The sequence below is a fragment of the Pezoporus occidentalis genome, unplaced genomic scaffold, assembly GCF_034315485.1.
Source record: "Pezoporus occidentalis ecotype Australia unplaced genomic scaffold, CSIRO_AGI_Poc_V1 ctg70, whole genome shotgun sequence".
In the NCBI taxonomy this organism is placed as follows: domain Eukaryota; kingdom Metazoa; phylum Chordata; class Aves; order Psittaciformes; family Psittacidae; genus Pezoporus; species Pezoporus occidentalis.
The window spans coordinates 59,201-78,210 of NW_026916053.1; the positions used below are offsets into that span (position 1 = coordinate 59,201).

The following is a 19,010-nucleotide window of genomic DNA, read 5'->3' on the forward strand; positions in this document are numbered from 1 at the left end:
CCCACTTCAGTCTCCTGGCTGGCAGCCACAAATATTAGTTCTGGGACGGGTGACATTGTGTAGGTTTGACATCCCTCTTCTGTTGCCTTTGTAATGCTGCCAGCGTCCTGTGGTCATTTTCTGTCATTTGGGCTCTTGCTCCTTTGGGGGGCTGATAGCTCAGATATTCAGTTCTTTTTTTCTGCTTATTTATTGTTTTTTTTTTCTGTTTGGGGTTTGGTTTTCTTGGGGGGGGGGGGGGGGGGGGGGGGGGAAGAAGCTTAGAAAACAGAATGAGATGTTTGGTGTAGCAAAGACTATACCAAAATCTCTAGAATTCACAGCAAAGAATTGTGCTTCAGGTCAGGTTTGGTTTCTAGAAATGAACCTGTTGGTTAAAGCCCAGATCAAAAGTACTCTTCTAAAGATCATACTGTGCCGCAACTGTTGCCGGAAAAAAAGCAGTGTGGAAAGAGTGAGGTGGGCCTGGATTTAAGCCTGCCTCTCTATGTGCTTAGGCTTTAAATGAAAAAGCTGTTCCATGAGCAGCCAACCTTATGAAGTCCGGTTTCACGCAGGGTTGGGTTTGTCTCATCGCCTCCACAAGCCCTGGCTCCTCCATCTCTCTTGAAACTGCTTGCAGACAAGAAGGGAGGCAGCGAGCAGGGGTCTATGGGTGCTGCTTGATCAGCTTCCTGCCCCATGGCATCTCCACTGAGCACTCTCACCTTTCCAGCCAGCTCCTTCGGGTCACTCCCCACTGCACGAACCAAGTGGGAAGCAAGTTATCTCAAAGTATTCAATCCCTCTTCCAAATCTGGGTGACAACAGCTGATGAATGAAGTGCTACTGGGGAGGAGTGGTGTTGCTGAGGAGACACAGACTGAGATGGAGGGCTGTTTCCTAAGGAAACTGTGCTAAGAAAATATAATGCAATTGTGCAAACGTGCCCACAAAGTTAGTAACCATTTGCAGTCCCCGTTACAGTGCAGTATGGAGTGGAAAGTGCTGCTGCTGCTATTTGAGCTCATGACTCTGCCAAGGACTCTCTGTGGCCTTTGGTGTGTCGGTGAACATCTTGACTGAGGTCCATCCCAGAGAGGAAATGAAGCACATTCCCTGGTGGATGTCCGGCTCTTTGGGTTAACTCTGGTTGGGTGGAGGGGACTGCACGACGGGGCCTCAAACTTGGCTGAGGCCTTTGTGTTTCTGGAACACAAACAACAACTAACTTTTGGTTTATAATAATCTCAGTATGTATCTATTTACATAGCTGTTTAGTCCGTAAATGTTTCTCATGAAGGCTCTTTCCAAAGCACGTAAAGTAACGTAAGGCTATTGCTGTGTGTTTCTCCAGCTTTGGGCTTCCTTTCTGAAGCAAATTAAAGCACAGAAATTCAAACTGACCAGCAGTCCTGGCAATATTTGGAGCTCTAAAAAGGAGTGCTAGGATTTTTGATGTTGCTCCCATTACTAACTGGCAACCAAGTTAAAGCTCTTGGGTTAGAGACAATTAGCAAAACGCATGGTTAAGTGATGGTCGTGACTTGTGTTTTGCCAAGAGGAGACAGGTCAAATGATTTGGGTGGAAAATAAAACCCAGCTCCAATTGGCAACAGGCTCAGCACAACGATCCCCACCTCCTTGTCCTCCCCGTCACTCCGAGCATGTCCTTGGAGCACCTTACAGCACAGCATGGGGCCGTGCCGGGTGGCCAGCCACATCTTCAGGGAGACGTGAGTGACTTACCAGCTCTTGGGAGGGGGGATGAGAGGAGGTGGCCAAGGGGAGGGAGCAACGCTCTCCGTGCCTCAGTTTCTTTCGCTGTGGAAACAGCAGCTCTGAGGCCAATTGGAGGGGATGTGCAGCTGGGGATGGGGGGGCTGAGGTTGAGTGCTTGCTGGGCAGCGGGGTGCAGGGAGGGCGGGTGTCCGGGCTGAGCTGCCCGTGCTGGCCCTGCAGTGCAAGAGCTGTCCTGGACGGCGGCACGGGGGCAGAGCAGAGCCCCGCTGCGGGGCGGGAGCGGAGCTGTCCGCGGCCGCCGGTGCTGAGCCGCGGTGGCAGCCGCCGCGCTCCCGCGGAACCTGCGCCCCCGTCTCCGTCCGTCGCCGCCCCGCGGAGCTGCCGCGGGAGCCCCGGCAAGTTTCAGGCTGCGGGGAGCGCCCGGGGCTCCTCCGGGAAAGGTAAGGGGGGGGGGCGGTTCCTGTAGGTGACCCATGGGCGGGAGGGCAGGGAGCTGAGCCCCGTAGCTGTGTCCCTGGGGCTTGGGGGTGAGGGAGCACAGCACCGCGGCTGTGCTGCGTGTCCCGGGGGGATACCAGCAGTGCCAATCGCGGCTGACACCCCTGCTCCCTACCTCGGGCACTGGTGCATGTGTGTGTGCATGGGGCTGTACCCCCACGCAGAGGGGTCATGGGGGTCTAATAGAGGCGGAAAGCAGACTTGTTTTGTCTCTGACTGATGGGGAAGGGCAGTCCTAGCACAGGAAAGCACTAACCTACGAAGTGATTTCAGGTAGGGGACTGAGGGCTGCCTTCTTACACCGCAAATTGTCCTTCAGATACTGAGCAGTCACTCAGCTGTGTTCTTTTCCTCTTCTGTGACTTCTTAAGGCTTGCTTTATTTGCTGGGCAGGCAGCGGTGTCTAAGCTTCTCCTGAGCTAGGTATTGCAGAAATCGATTCCTGTTATGTACTATCGAAAGAGACTGGAGGTCAGCTGAGTTTCCAGGCTCATCAGGTTTCCTCCTCCTCTCCAAGAAAGGCTCAGGCTTCGTGGCACGTTGACTGAAGGAAAGCGACTGTCCAAGTCTGGAGATGAAAAGGGCAAACCTGACAATCATACAATATAAACCACTTGACTTTTCAGACAGACATGTGGTCCGGCCATTCCAGCCCTGCCAGTGCCCTCCCAGGTGGCGGATACAGACATGGGATGTAGGTTTAGGCTTGATTCTTCCTGTGAATGCAAGAATAGGGTCTGTGATGCAGAACACGAGGGTTTCCTGGTAATGTACCTGTCGCAGCAGCTGCTTGGAAAACTTCATCTCATTTTGAAGTCTGATTAAATTGAGGGGAAAGGAGCTTTCACAGCCTGTCTCTTCTCAGAACAGAGTCAGAGCAATGGAGCTTAAATCAAATTCAACAGCAGCTTTGTATGCCCAAGGACTACGTGGCCAAGCAGTTTGATTTTAAAGGGCTGTGTTGTGTTGGCTGGGTAGATCCCGATGAGATGTTCTCATGTGAAGTCTCTCCCATAGGAATTACAGATTTAGTCTTGAGTGAGCACAGTCATGGGTTTGAAATGTTTTTGAGTTGTAAGAAAACTACAGCAGCTGTTTCTGTCCAAAATGAACGTGTTTGGTACCCGATACTTGTGCAGGTTGTGACTCTCCACTAAACACGATGGCAGACAGGGATGCTTCCCCCTCTGTCTCATGCTCACCTGAGGGAGCAGCTCGGGGTTTGCAGCAGGCAGGTGGAACCAGAACAGGTTTGTGAACTGGCAGGGAAGGAGATTACTCACTGTCTTGTTGCTACAAGGGTGAAGACCATGTAAGTACCTTCTGGGGCCAGGTGTGAAGGGGTCCCAGCACCCCACTCACAGAAAAGCTCAGACAAGTGCACCACCTCCTAAATCATCCCGCGGGGGGGGAGGCTTTACAGTCCCCGAGTGACAGCAGCAGGGGCAAGGCTGAGGTTTTTGCAGTGGTTTCTGTACTGATCCTCACTTGCTGTGCTGCACAGAGCTACAGGAAGTTTACAGGTTCCAGTCTGTGATTTACTTTCAGACACAAAAATTCTCTCTCTCCGTATTCCTATAGAATGGATTTATTGTCCCTGTGTCAATGACATCAGCAGATCTATCAGTGCAAGAGATGCCTTTTTATCATTTCCTGTATTACAAGGAGAGACGTCTGCTTTACAAATAGCTCAAGCACAATCATAACAATAAGGTCTATCCCAAGTAATGCGCCAGAAACAGGAGTTCATCTCCCCTGCATCACTGTTACTTTTTTGCCAGCTTGATCTCACAGGACACTTGTAGCTCCCTTGATGTATTGATGGAGACCTGCCAGTGGGCTGAAGGAAATAAAGTCCTCAAGCTTTGCCAGTTCTCTCCTTCCTTTGCTGCGTGTGTGCGTGCACGCCAAGGAGCAGGAACAATTCCTTCCAGACTGTTTATGCTGGGCCTTGCCCTGTCTCATCCCCAGTGCAGCTGTGTGACTATGGTCCCTCCTTTTTCCCAGACTCCGTGTTCTTAATACACGGGTGCTTTGGTAACGCATCTCAGAGGGGCGGTGTGTGTCCTGTGTTCAGCATTGTCTGCCTCCAAGGGCTCTTGAGGAAGGCTGAAATATGGCTTAGGGGAGATCTATGCATTATGTGAATTTCAGGAATGATTTGCTCAGCCCTAAATGAAGGTTGTTTCTAATTAGGCTAATGAAGGACGTCATTCTCATGGCTGGAGTGACTCGGTCTGGTACAGAGAGGTATAAATCACCTGTCCCTGTGCACAGACACTCTTTAATATCCGAAGAGCACAGGAGAGTAAGAGGGATGATGTTCACTGGGCTGTGAAGCATTGAGCTCCATCTGTGGGGGAGATGAACCCATAGCCCTGTTTCACCATTGGCGCTGTGTCCCTTGGCCCACCCATGGTACAGAGGGGTTGCCCCTTGCCAGCACCTCCACATCTACTCTTCTCTGCACCAGCTTTGCTCCTAGGGTTAGTGAGTTTTCCAGGCTCCCATTCCATGGGATGTGGCTCCACATGGCCCCTTGGCTGGGTCTTGCGCAGCTTGCTCTGTCCCATCACCAGCTCTCATCACCAGAAGCTGCACCTCTCTTCCTTGCACTCTGCTGCATATAGAGGTGGGCAAAGCAACGCTGAAGACACTTGTGTGTCCAAGTGCTGTAACTCAGTGCCCTAGGCAGAGCTATAACCACTTGACAGCACGTTCATTCATCCCAAAGGCGCAGGCTCACAATGCACACAACCAAAATGTGCCTGTGGGAGCTTTGCCCACCTTTCATCTGTTTGTAGTTAAGAAGAAAGAGTCACATTCTCAAGAAACTCAGAAGCTCATGAATGTGTAGCAAAACCTCATCCCTCCTTCCCTCACATCCACAGTGTCACACTGTGGGTCTAATAACTTGGTGGTTTTCGAATATATTTAACCTTGGCATCAATTCAAATGCTTTGGCACAGAAGGAAGGGAGAGGTGGGCTCCTCAGGACATTCATCATAGGAAACACATTGAGATTGGATTTTCGTTAGCTGTGAAAATCAAATACTCTGAAGCAGCTTTTTCACCTTGACAGTTAAGAATATGCATCAGTGATGTTCCCATCCTGCCTTGCTCCTGATGTGCTGGTGAGCAGGGATGCCCGTCTCCTCAGAAACCTTTTAGAGGGTGGCCTGGAAAAGGGAGAAGTTGGGCTCCAACCTCTTCTGCTTTCTTGTGACGCAGCAGTCTCCTCAGAGAACTTTTCTGCAGCATCCCATCAGTTCTGCCTCTTCTCTTCAGCTATAGCCTTAGACCCCATGGCTGGCTGGCAGCCTGCTGTCTGCCCTCCACTAAAGCCCAGATTTGCCATCGATGCTTTTTCCTAAGATAAAATGACTCGCAAGGGTTTAAACAAAACCTCAACACAAGCCCCATTATTTTGCTATTCCCTATGAGTCACTGCGTGGTACGGTGAGGATTTGAGCGCAGGGACAAGATTCACACAGGGCAAGTGAAGGAAGTTGAGGGAATGTTTCCCTTTTTCTTGCTAGGGGTTTCCAGTACTCACTGGGATTGTCAGTGAAAATCTCAAGGGAGAACCTCCACTGGACGGTCAGTAAAAGGAAAGGTCCAGCTTGAACCCTGGGTATGAAAGCATTTGCAAGGGGCTCCCATTGCATGGTCAGCACCAGGTGCCCAGGAGCATCCTTTTATTGGAATGATTGATCTCACAAAAGGAGAAATCATTTCCCAGCCCCGGAGCCCCCGTGCTCCCCTCCTAGGTGATGTTGTGGTTTCCCTGCAGCCAGCAGTGTGTGCTGGATGCTCAGAGCCCGGCTTGCACCGGGCTGTAACCTTGCAGGAGCTGTGCTGCTTTCTGCAGGCTGCCCCTGCAGAGGGGACACGCTGAGAGCCCAGGGCCTGGAGCTACAGCCCTCAGAGCAGGTAACAACAGTTTTGTTATTGCCTTAATGTCTGCTGGAAGATGAGCCCAGCACAGACCAGGGCGAGGAGGGACAGTTTAAAGCTCACCTCTGTGCTGGGGTCTTTGTCTGGGATGGATTGCCTCTGCTGGGGACTCCTGTTCATTGATTTCCCAAGCTCCCAGGGAGCAAATAGGAAAAGGCACCCGGCTGGACACCGGCACGTCCCAGTGCCTCGGCCAGGCAGGCAGGGAGGAGCTTCCCAGAGCTGCGGGTGCCATCAGTCACGCTGAGGACACAGAGAGGGGACAGTCACCTTCAGCATAAACCTGTAAGGGAAAAGCCTGAGAGCAGCTGGCGAGCCAAGCGCTGAGATGCTTTTAGTGCAGTGCCAGTGCAGAAAGATGAGGCAGTGAACACCCAGAGCAGGCTGAGGGATGGTGTGCAGCTCCCCAAGTTACTATGAGCTGGGGTAGTTTCCTGCCTAAACCCTTTTCCCTCTAGGCAGAGCTCAGAGTGGATCTTGGCTCATTGCTGCTCAGACCCACGCCTTGAGTGCCCTGGTACTTACACTGTGTAGATGTTTAAGGGGATGGCCAGGGAGTTTGCATGGAGCAGCTGGAAAGCCCAAGCGAGCGGATGGTGGTTACAGTGACTTCTCACGAGCAGCATCTGCTGCTGTGGAGCCACGCTGAGAGGGCTCAGTTTTCTGTGCTGTGACCCTGTGAGATGAATAGGGAGAGGAGAGGGAGGGTGTAAAGCAAGCATCTTGTGAGTTATGTTAACAAAGGAAAGCAAGTTCATGCCCATGAACTGTACCTTGTAAATGAGGACATTCAAATGTGTGACACCCCAGTGCCAAAGCAGAACTGAGAAAGCAATGTTCCCCAGCCAGGAAAGTGTATGGAAAAACAGATCAGTATGCATCTACCAAGTGTGTGCTGGGTTGGCAAGGAGAAGTCCTCCAAGCCAAGTTGCTGCTCTGACACCGGCGCTGTATTATTTAAAGTGGGAAGCCTCTAAGATGCAAATGTTAATGTTTTCCTTACATATTTTAGCAGGCAGCTATTAAAAGGAAATGAATTAAATGGCCAGACATCAAACTGTGTGTACAAAATACAGTGCATGCAAAGCTGTGGTGCTGTATTTGTATGTGCTGGTGACAGGACAGGAGATGTTTGGTATGTTCAAGTACAAACTAGCTGTGCGGCTGTCAGCCTGTCTGGGCAATCACACTGCTTGGTGCTTTTCCCCATAGGTGCTTGCATATCAAACCCCTGGCAGATAACAGCTGGAGTTTAGTTTCTTGGTAAAGCACACACTGTTGTTCAGTGAATGCTTTATTCTGCACAACAAAAGACTGCAAAAATCACTGCTGTGGTGGTCATTTCTCCAGAAGTGAAGTTCATGGCAGGAAGCTCTTTTGTAGTAGGAATCCCTGACAGAAGCGGTTAGACAACCGGGCTGTGTGTGTTTGCCTTCACAATGTCCATGCAGTGCCACAGACCAGGCTTCCCAGACCCAGGCAGGAGGATGGGGCCAGTGCAGAGCCTCTTTCTCATTGCTAAAAGCCAGTAAATGAGCTGGGGAAGGAGGCCAGTGGTGCCCAGCTCCCTGAGCGCCTCTGTCAGTTGAGCAGAAGGATGTCAATGGACCTTAATTTAAAATCACATTTGCACCAAGCTGTCAAACCAGTAACGTGGGCAGAACAGGTCTCAGGGAGCCTGCCAGCAGCACAAGGGCTTTGGCCATGTCTACTAGAGCGAGCAAGGTGAAACTGGGGTTGCTGTTGCTCCTTCTGTCTTCAGTGCATGACACCTCTTTCTGTCCAGCACACACTGGCCAGGACTGCTCTGCACAGACCACTCCTCTTGCTTTCCACCACCTCTGTTCACAAGGGGAGCAGGAACCATCCAGAGAGGCCTGAAGTTCAACAAAGCGAACTGAAGAGCATGGATGACCATTGCAGCTCCCATTAACAAAAGAATTAACCAGCATCCTGCCTGGTCTGCAGAGACAACTCCATCATACTCATGGTGTGTAGGCAGCAGCCGTAACAATATTTGATTGCTTAACATCAGATGCTTGAGATAGGCTCACTGAAAAGTAGTAAATGTGAGCTGTAAACATGCCATAGGTTGTGTGCCCACCTAACCCAAGAAAGCCATGAAGTAAACCAGAGGAACTATTACCCATCTGTATTTGGCTGTATGGGCCAGTAACACAGAAACTATTGACAGGATCTCTTGGCACCAATTGAACGCCAATTAGAGTCTTAAAATGCAGTTACACTCAAAGCTAGTTTACTCGTTACTTTAAATAGCTCCATCTATCTGAAGGCAGCCTTGGATGAGAGGTGGGCATTTTCACCTCAGTACAGGTAACAAGGGGAGTTACGCTGTGAAGTCCATGTCAGCAGAGCTGGGGTTCCATCTCCCATGGTTCTTGGTCCATGTGATAGCTCCCAAACCACCTCACAGCAGTTTTTCATTCACCTCCTCCCCATAAATCTAATTCCCTGTTCCAGCTCAGTGTGTCCCTATGAAGACGAGGTGATGGGGCAGGAATAAGCAGTCTGTTGGCACTTGTGAGGGTTAAACCGAGCCATGGCTGCCCCTGCTCCCTGGCAGGGCAGTTCTCAGTTCTCCCGCAGCATGCAGGGAGGAACCTTGGTGAAGAAGGCAGGGATACTGCATGCATTAACCATCCCAGCAAGGAAGCTAACAGCTATTGAAACATATAATTAAACCATTATTTTCTCTCACCCCATCTTCTTTATTTTACCTGAACACAGTATTTTTCCATTTATTTGTTATCAGTGAAGGGAGTGAATATCCTGAAACACGTCTGCTGTTCTGCTCTACTACCCCCTATTAACTTCCTGAGCACTTGGGAACCTTTGGCTCAGCTGCACAAAATAACAGGGAAACTAATTATACTGATAAAACTCAATGACTGAGTCAGGCACCCTGAGAAAGGGAATGACTTTTTACTACTATTCTTTTTGTGTTAGTACACGTGTTCACCCTCACGTTCTTCACCGCCTGCACTGCACAGCAGGGATCACGTTTAGTTACAGCTTAAGAAGGAAGGTCCCCACCAGGAGCAGTGATGCCGGGGGTGACAATTCCATTGTTTCCCTGGCTGTGGGGTCTCCTGGGTCTGGGATTCAATGAGCAGCTTGGTCCAAGTCCCTTTGCCTGCATGGCCCTTCTCACACACACAGCACACATCTCACAGTAGAGGCAGTTGCATGCTGCCGGGACGGCACAGGAACAGCTCCCGGCAGCATCGCAAAGAGAGTTTGGGCCAAGCCTCTCTGGACACAGGGATGGTGGAGGCATGTGAAGGACCCCAGAAGCCTGGAAGAGGTGGGTACTTTGCAGACATGAAGCCTCCAGCTCCGAGCAGCCGGCCCCCATGTGCAAACACACAGCGTCTGCTGCAGTCGGCGCATGGCTGAGACTCAGAGAAGATTTAGACCCAAAGGCCAATGCTAATCAGTAAACCCTGTAACTGAAGGAGCAGTAATCAAGTGAGATTACAGCCTGATCCTGTCATCAGCCCCCTGCCCAGCCGGTTCGGTCAGCGCTGCACCAGCATTAACAAAGCCACCTCCCGCAGTGGTGGGGCCATGCGGGGTGTGTGCTGCTGGCTCCCTTGTAGTGCAGTGCCAGGAGCATGTCACAGAGCTGCCCTCGGAAGCCAGGCACTCCTTCATTAGCCAGCGTTCACTCTCACTTGTGTTTGTATCTTGCTTTGCAGATGGGAGATGCGTCCAACACCTCCGTGTTCATCTCCACCTTATCGGAGAGAGAAGACCTGATTTTTGGCACGCTCTACTTGGTCTTTGGTAAGGAAAGACAGCCTGTTACACTTGTGTCCCTGCTGCGGGCTGCCCAGGGGCCTGCCTGACAGAGACAGTCAGGCCTTTTGTCGTCACTGGTGCTTCCAGAAGTGTTCAGTCATTAGCAGCACCATCAAAATGGTCCTTCCCACATTACTCATAAAGGATGATCTGACCAAAGCTGGGTGGCTGCATTCACCTCTCCAGGGAATTGCAAGTACCAGTAATGGTTTTAAGTGTTTGGAAAGTTCAAGAACAGCCTTTTAGAAACATGCAGCCACCTGATGTGAGATGGATAGGGACTCTCTGTTAGCATTGCCAGCTTCATGACTGTTGAAGGTGATTTAGACCTCAGGCTGGTCCTTGCTTTCAGCAGAAGGTGCTGGTGAATGTCCTGTGATTTGGAGTTAGTGGCACTGAATGGCCAGCAGGCAAAGCTGAGGGGCTAGGATGTGCTCTGAGGTAGCCTGGACATGGTTGGTGTGGATCAGAAGTGAATGATGGGCAAAGGAAAGCCTCCCAGTTTCCTTAGCCCTGAGCATTTTGTCTCCCGGGTGTTTCATGCCTGTGAGGATGGGGAAGCCAAGGGATGCTCACATCCCTGGGACTGTGAACAGTCCTCTGTGCACCTACAGCTCCTAAGTGTTAGTACAGCCACTAAAATGTACTTATGTGAGACTAGCTCTGCGGGAAAAATGCCTCAAGAGGTTGGGGAGGACAAACACCTCAGTGCTCTACCCTCCAGCAATTCCAAAGCCTCCAAAGCTCTGGATTTGGCCACGTTCTGTGTGGGAATCCTGTTCCTGAGGGAAACTTCAGCAGCTCTGGGATCTGGTTCTTACCATGGTATTTAATTTACAGTCTAAACCATTAGGTAGAAACTCTCATCCCACCCAACCTGCCCCAAGAAGAGCAAAGATTCCCCTTCTGAGGACAATGAAACCTCTTTGCAATGAAAGCACAATTACATAGTGAAAAAGGCGAGAAAGCTCTCGTTATAAAATGTTAATCACCGCTGTTGTTTTAAATACATGAATAGCAAAGAGCCTGCTTTTGTTTAGTCTGGATTTTCCTTGATCTTCACAATGCCTTTCTTGTTGTTTATTTTGTTACTGTGATATTGGATAACACAGGCCCACAGGAGTGACATTGCCAGGAAGAAATTAAAGAGACGAAGGGGCCCAGCTCCTTGGCCTCACATCAGAAGAGAAATCACACAAAGCTCCTGTTATTTATCTAGCTGGAAGGAAGTGCCCCCTCGCTCCTTCCATCTGGAAGAAGTGACTCTGGCCAGATCCTGCACCCGGAGCCCACTGCAGTCTCATCCCATCCCTGCCCTCCTACCAAACGCCTCTGTAGGACTTCAGGAAGGGGAAGGGATCAGATTCAATGTGAAGCAGCTCCAGATGTGCTCGCAGAGCTCTGCAGGTCCCACGGGCTCCCCTGCTCAGCCCACTCCAGACAGGGAAGCCTGGAGCCCTTTCCACCCTCTGTAGACATCTCCGGTGTTTGCTTCCAAACATCTCAAGATGATCCTGGCTCCTTTCCCGGCTCTGTTACGTACAGCACTGTTCCTCTGCCTTGTCCGCAGGCATCATGTCCCTCTTTGGGAACTCGCTGCTCCTGCTGGTGGCCTATCGGAAGAGGTCCATGCTGAAGCCTGCTGAGTTCTTCATCGTCAACCTGGCCATCAGCGACCTGAGCATGACAGTGACGCTCTTCCCCTTGGCTGCCTCATCCTTCTTTGCACACAGGTACCTTGTGGAGGCAGCTCTGTACTGGCAAACAGCCCTGGGTGCGTTTTGGTATTGAAATGGGGAGATTCCTGGCAAGGGGTATGGATGGGCTCATGGGGTCAGTCTGGTGGCGCTGGGGCTCTGTGTGACCTCACAGGCATCCATCCCACAGCAGGGTGCTTTGCTGTTCCCTGTCCCTCAGGTTTATCACTGCTGTTAAAGGGGTTTGGTGGTGGGTTAGGGTGGGTCTCCCATGCGGCGTGGGCATTGCAGTGATGTGTGCTGGTGTGCATCAGGGCACTCCTGTACCCAAGGCTCCATCTGTGCTCGTCACTGGGATGCTCAGGGAACAAATTAGGGCAAGATCATGCTCCTTTTTGGGGCAGTCAGGAGCTGGTACATGTGCAGCCTGTTACAGCCACCCCATGCAGGGCCAGCTTTGTGGGACCAGCAGATGGGAAATACCCAGAGCAGGGACCAGGGTGAGCATCCCCATGCAGGGGGTGGCAGGGGCTGCCGGCCATGGCGCTGGGCGCAGGGCAGGGCTGGGGTTACCGCAGGCTTCCCCTTGCAGGTGGCTGTTCAACCAGGCCGTCTGCACTCTCTACGCCTTCTGTGGGGTCCTGTTCGGGCTGTGCAGCCTCAGCAGCCTCACGGTGCTCAGCACGGTTTGCTGCCTGAAGGTCTGTTACCCAGCATACGGTAAGTGCTGGCTGTGCTATCTGATCTGTGCTCACACCCCTCTCTGTTAACTTAAACCTTTGTGTTTTATGGGCCAGATCCACCTCTTCTGGGAAGACTCTGCCCCAGGGCAGCCTATTCCCAGTCAATATACAGGGTCATAGGAAAGTTTAGGTTGGAAAAGACCTTAAGATCATCAAGTTCAACCATTAACCCAGCACTAAACCACTAAACCATGTCAGTAAGTGCCACATCACTTAAATACCTGGACAGCCTGTTGCAATGCTTGACAACCCTTTTGGTGAAGCAGTTGTTCCTAATCTCCAGTCTAAATCTCCCCTGGCATAACTGGAGGCCTTTTCCTCTTGTCCTATTGCTTGTTACCTTTCAGGTAGATGCAGAGAGCAAGGTCTCCCATGAGCATCCTTCTCTCCAGGCTGAAGAACCCCAGTTCCCTCAGCTGTTCCTCATCACACATGTGCTCCAGACCCTTCACCAGCTCCATTACCCTTCTCTAGACATGCTCCATCACATCACACTTGCGCTTAGACTAGAGCAGACTCTGCCTCTGGGAAGCCACAAGCTCTGGCACTGCAAGAAGAGCTGCTTTCCCTTGGCCCAGGTGGGAGAGCCACAGGCCAAATGTATTTAATTCACTGAAATAATTACTACAGAAGGACTGGGTTTGCAGTGTTGCCACTCACTTCTGTAGCCCTGTTTTTACCAGGACCTCCTCTGCAAAGCTAATGTAATGTTTGCAGCTCTAAGCTTGGGCACCAGCTCTTTGGAGAGGGCCTGCACTGAAGAGAGCACCTGAGGGAGTGAGGGGACACGGGCATGTCCCCTGTACATTTACAGCTCCTCCTGTTTGGAGCTGCTTCTTCACTTCCTCAGCCCAGCTGCCAACCCTCCATCTAGGACCTATCTTCAGAACAGACTTCGGGTTAAAGGCCAAAACCAGGAACAGAATGACCATAAGAATACTGACCATAATAGAATGAGATCAAAGATATGGGTTTGATTTCTGGACCAGCCCCAGGGCGCATCCTCACCCCTCTCCCATGGCTTGCTGCTGCCTGCCCTGAGCCTGCGGCTCTTGCCAACCACCAACCTGCTTTGTGCAGCAGCCTCAAGGACGATGCTGGAGAGCTGGCACCTCCCTTATGTGCCAGCACAACAGCTTAGGAGATCACTATAAAGGTGGAAGGAAAGATAAAGGTAAAAGTGGGCTGTTAAAACACAGCCCGGGTACCCTGGCTTTTCCCTGCACAGGTTCTGCTCTACATTAGCTGGCACTGGCAGCCTGGCGCATGGAGTTTGTCTCCCTGTGACACCCCAGTCCTTTGTCCATGAGGAAATGACTAATTTCAATGTGCTTTTAATTGCTTGGTTTCAAAGAAAAATGTTACTCCCATTTATGGCTGAAGGTGCAGCCCTTTATACTGAGCTCTCAGAAGATCAGGGAGGTTTAGGTTTGACAGGCGACGGGCAGTAAGGAAGAAGCCCCTCCTCTCCCAGGGTTTCAGTCTGCCAGAGAGGAAAAGAGCCTTCCAGTGACAGTGGAAGCATTCAAAAACATGTAGATGAGGCCATTAGTGACATGGTTTAGGTGGTTTTAGTAGTCCTGGGGTAATGGTTGGATTTGATGCTCTTCAAGGTCTTTTCCAACCTGGCTGACTCTATGATTCTCTGTCCCCCCACATTCCATCAGTGGCCACACGACCTCTAGCAATTCCTCCCCCAGCAGAGAGACTCTGCCCTGCTGGTCCTCAACCCTCAGTGGTTTATGGCAACCCCTCATGTTTCTCTTGGTTCGTTGTTCTGGCCACCCCAAGGGCTGGGGGGGTACCTGTGCATCCTGGGGTGCTGGGGTGAGCACTGGCATGGCTCTGCCTGCTCCATGGCTGCAGCACTGCCCTGCTCAGGGAGCCTGTCTGTGTCCCACAGCAGTTGGCCCCATCCCCTGTGCCTGGGCAGCTCAGGGTCCCCAACCCCACTCTCTGCTCCCCTTTACCTATGGGAACCCATCCTCACCCTGACCCCTGTGTTGCAGGCAACAAGTTCTCTCCCTGCCACGCCGGAGTGCTGCTGCTGTGCATCTGGGCATATGCCCTCATGTTTGCCACGGCCCCCTTGGCCGAGTGGGGCAGCTACGGCCCTGAGCCCTACGGGACAGCCTGCTGCATCATGTGGAACGCCTCGAGCAGGGAGGCCACGCTCTACATCCTCGCCCTCTTCATCTTCTGCTACCTTCTCCCCTGCCTCCTCATCCTCGCCTCCTACTCGCTGATCCTCTGGAGGGTGCGGGGGTCCCGCAGAGCCGTGCGGCAGCACACGTCCCCCCAGCGCAGAGCCCGCAGCGTGCACAGCCTGGTCGTGAAGGTAGGGGAGGCCCCGGGGTGCTGCGGGGTCTGGGGGTGTCCCCAGCCCAGCACTCCCTGGGCAGGTGCGTGTGGCAGGACCCCGTCCCCCGGTGTTTGTATCAGTGCGGGGAACAGCACGTTTCTCCTCATTTAAAGCCATCAGGTGGAGGAGATTTCAGTTTCAGCTGCATTGGGAAAGACCATAGGAGCAGCCTGATGAGTCATTGCTCCCCAGGCTACAAGCACTGCTGTAACTTACCAAGGACATGTCAAAAAAAAAGGTGGGTATCCTTTAAAAAAGCCCAAATGTAAAAGAAAGCAGCTTGGAAACCTGGCCTGCAAGGAGAGGTTTGTGTCTGCTTAGAGGAGGTGGTCTGAGCCTGACCCGTTTCCAGAGCCTCTCGGTTGGTCTGCATACCAGGTCCAAGGAGGTGATCCTGCCCCTCTGCTCTGCTCTCGTGAGACCTCACCTGGAGCATTGTGTGCAGTTCTGGTGTCCTCAACATAAAAAGGACATGGAACTGTTGGAACAAGTCCAGAGGAGGCCACGAGGATGATCAGGGGCTGGAGCACCTCCCACATGAAGACAGGCTGAGGAAGTTGGGGCTGTTCAGCCTGGAGAAGAGAAGGCTGCATGGAGACCTCAGAGCAGCCTTCCAGTATCTGAAGGGGGCCTATAGGGATGCTGGGCAGGGACTCTTCATTAGGGACTGTAGTAATAGGACAAGGGGTAACAGGTTAAAACTTAAACAGGTGAAGTTTAGATTGGATATAAGAAGGAAATTCTTTCCTGTTAGGGTGGTGAGGCACTGGAATGGGTTGCCCAGGGAGGTTGTGAATGCTCCATCCCTGGCGGTGTTCAAGACCAGAGCCTTGGGTGACATGGTTTAGTGTGAGGTGTCATCATGGCAGGGGGGTTGGAACTTGATGATCTTAAGGTCCTTTCCAACCCTAACTATTCTATGATTCTATACCGATTGCTGGAGGGAGGTTGGGTGCTTCCAAAGAGCTGTTGGACTCAGCTGGCCTGGTCCAAACCTGGGTCCTTTGTACCCATCTGACACCCACTGGGCTGAGTCAATTCCCGTGTTTCCCAGGTGGGACAGGGTGTGAGTTGCCTGGAGTGGAGGTTTATGCACCACACTGGGACATGCTGAGTCACTGTGCTGATGTCTGACACAGCAGAGCTCCAGTGGGATGGGTCAAGAAGGCTCAGAACCTTTCCTTTGGGATGTGACCAACTGCTTGGGGTCCTGTTGCACATGGCTGAGTTCTGGGGGGGGTCAGCATCCTGCAAGTGCACAGGAGGCTCACAGCACCACCATCTCCTCCTGTTCCAGCTGAGCATCGCCGTGTGCCTGGGGTTCCTGGCTGCCTGGACCCCTTACGCTGTCATTGCCCTGTGGGCAGTGCTGGGTGATGCCAGCCAAGTGCCAGCGCTTGCCTTCGTGCTGTCGGCCGTCTTTGCCAAGTCCTCGACGCTCTACAACCCCCTGGTGTACCTGCTCTTCAAGCCCAACTTCCACAAGTTCCTCTCCAAGGATGTGGTGCTCCTCCAGGCCATGCGTACCCTGCTCTGCTGCGGCTGCCCCAGCGCTGCGCTCCAACCCTTCCCATCCCCGGCCTTTGGGGACCACCCCGGGGCTTGCAGGAGCTGCAACGACACCTTTGAGTGCTTCAGTAACTACCCCAAGTGCCACAAGCCCGCGCGGGCGCCCGGCTCCTCGCCCCGCTGCGCGCCCCTGGCCATGCTGGCCGATGGGGCTGCGTGCCCGCCGCGGCTGAAGAGGACGGTGCAGGTGATGGTGCTTGTCACCAGGAGAAGGTCGGGCCTGAGCGCTGTGAACGTGGTGGGGGAAGCTCTGCCGTCGGATATCATGAAAGACCTTCTCTGAGCCCGGCCGTGCCCCGCTGCATCCCACAGGGGCACTGGGGGATAAACCCAAACCCAGCTCTCACCTGTGTATCCACTGGGTCCCCATCATGTTCTGCAGATGAAGTGACGTCTAACACCACCCTTGCCTCCTCCTCTGCTCTGGCTCTTGCAGCTCTGAGCCGAGGCTCTGCACTTAGAGAAACCAAACAAAACACCAAACCCCAGTGCCTGGAACTGGCCCAGGGGGCAAGTCCAGGGTCCAGTTTATCCCGTGCCTTGCTCTCTGGGCCCTTGGCCTTTGTTTCTCCATCCTGGTGCTCGGATGACCAAGTAGGAACTTGGTTGTCTTAAGAAACTGTGCTTGGCAGGGAGGGCCCAAGAGGTGTCCTACCTCCAGCGCCAGCTCCCGCTGACCATGTCCTTTCCCAGACGGGAGCAGGACGGTGCTGCTCAGCTACCTCACTTGGGATTATGAAGCATCTTGATATACCTCTCAAGAGACCACTCTGCAGGCTGCCTAACCCCACTCCCTCGGTTTGAACACAAACCCACCACCACCATATAGATCGAAATGGGAGCTTGTCTTTAGAGTAAGGTTTGGGGTTGGAATAATCCTGGTGTGAGTAATAGCAGCCCCAGGTCGTGCTCTCCAGGCAGGGAATTGCAGATCTGTGGCCAAGCATCATCCTGGAGACAGGGCACAAACTGAGTGAGACAGTGCTGAAAGAGGCTGGTTATGTCCCAAATATTAATCAATGCATTCAAGGTGATGGGAAGAGTCAGCAGCAGTGGTAGGAAACACGCTGCCCACCAGCACCCAGCAGCCAGTTACTCGTGGGAGTGCTTTATGTTGTCTCTGGTTAATGAATGAAATGGCACCACAACCCATTGCCAGGGCTGCAGCATTAAGTCATGGATGTGCTATGTGGGAATAGTGACCTGTGTCTGCATGGACACGGGAAACAGCCGCTGCCCCAATGCCATCACTGCCTGTGCTCTGCCTGCCCGCTGACCCCCGGCTCCCCCTCTTCTCTCCAGACACCAATAGTGCTGGTTTCAGCCATTGCTGTAGAACCAGGATCTGTCACTGCCTTTGCTTAGCACAGACACAGCAGGGTCCTCTCTTCCAAGGACTCACAGCACCTCAAGGAAGACCTGATAGCTGCAGGGTGTGCAGAAACACAGAGGGAAGGGGATGCTCTTGGTGGGGGGCAACAAACAACAGATTAATTTAAGCTACAAACTTAAACCTAAGCATGAAGAATACCGAGGGTTTTGGGCCTCAATGTTTGGGCTCAGTTCCAGAGTAGGAGGCAATGGAGCCAGTGTGAGCTCTGTGCTGGGGAGGGCGGTTGCTGCATGTAAGTGTGCTGTGTGTGCCATCACTACCCGTTGCTGCTGCACAGCTCTCATTAGCACACAGCAGTCATGCTCTTGCTTTTGTCCCTTGGTCGTTTCCTCTGATGCACCTGAACTGGCTGTTTCCCTGTAACCAGAGAGGGTCCTCTGTACCTCTGGGGTGCTCCTGCATCTTCCCAGGATGGTTTTGCCCACGTGTGATACCTGCAGGCGGTCGGGGCAGGGTTTATGCCCAAGAGCCAAGTAGTACCTGAAAAGCCATGCAGGGAGCAACGCTCCTGCCTTTGCTCCCTATTCCTGTCATGCAAAAACCCGCACCCAGCCCCGACATGGACCGTGTTTGCAAAGGAAGGGATTAAAATCAGGAGGGAGGACGGGGTTTCCAGCGAGGGTGCAAGTCACTGGGTCACTGCCCTTCCACCCACAGCATGGGGCTGCCCCATCTCCAGGGCACTCTGGCACACAAGGGAATCACTCGGGGTCACTGCTCGCTGGTCATCACATTCCAAATACTGTGTATTGTTAAAGTAAACTCGCTCGTGCAAGACTGGCGTTTGACTTGGCTCACTTACGTGTTAGCGGCCGTGCTCCGGGGTAAATGGGGATCTCACTTCTGTTGCGCATGGTCGGGATGGGAGCACTGCTGCTGTGGGTGAGCGACCACAGAGACAGGGCATGGCCCATGGGCAGGGCTATGGGGACTGGGGGCCAGCAAACTCCTTCCTCAGCCAAGCCTGGCTGTGGCTGCTGCCCATCGCTGCCCTGGGTGGACAGGAGCCTCCAGAAAGGTGACCAAGGGCTGGTTTCCTACCGGAGGACACGGATATAAAAAGCTGCCACCAAGTTCTGGGGCCCCTCAGGGCCACCCTGGGATGGGGCCAAGGACAAGACCCCAGTCAGGCTGGGGCTTTGGGCTGTGATGGGCTCAGGGTCATGGCGTGGTCCAGCCACTGATGCAGTGCCTGGTCCCTGCCTTGGTTACAGCCGCTTTGTTCCTTGCTGCCTAAAACATACCGA

The 19,010-nt window shown here is 52.7% G+C and overlaps 1 protein-coding gene across 3 annotated transcripts; it reads left to right on the forward strand.

Annotated features, from left to right (window-relative positions):
* Positions 1-2,420: 2,420 nt before the first annotated feature.
* Positions 2,421-18,545, forward strand: LOC134175847 (opsin-5-like). Of its 3 annotated transcripts, none has more exons than XM_062642219.1 (6): positions 2,421-8,167; positions 9,897-9,984; positions 11,570-11,732; positions 12,289-12,416; positions 14,449-14,777; positions 16,099-18,545. In XM_062642219.1, the coding sequence occupies exons 1-6, from the start codon at positions 8,165-8,167 to the stop codon at positions 16,651-16,653; spliced, it is 1,266 nt and encodes a 421-aa protein (XP_062498203.1). In that variant the 5' UTR covers positions 2,421-8,164; the 3' UTR covers positions 16,654-18,545. The 3 variants fall into 3 exon arrangements, with proteins under 3 accessions (XP_062498203.1, XP_062498204.1, XP_062498202.1); XM_062642220.1 differs by lacking the exon at positions 2,421-8,167 and adding an exon at positions 8,540-9,502; XM_062642218.1 differs by lacking the exon at positions 2,421-8,167 and having other exon boundaries at positions 8,540-9,984.
* Positions 18,546-19,010: the final 465 nt, after the last annotated feature.

Bases quoted from the DNA above. Each gene is read 5' to 3' on its own strand.
- LOC134175847 (XM_062642218.1), top strand. From the start codon at position 9,813: ATGTCACAGAGCTGCCCTCGGAAGCCAGGCACTCCTTCATTAGCCAGC. The intron at 9,985-11,569 runs GTAAGGAAAGAC...CCTTGTCCGCAG, and splicing joins CACGCTCTACTTGGTCTTTG to GCATCATGTCCCTCTTTGGG. The intron at 14,778-16,098 runs GTAGGGGAGGCC...CTCCTGTTCCAG, and splicing joins TGCACAGCCTGGTCGTGAAG to CTGAGCATCGCCGTGTGCCT.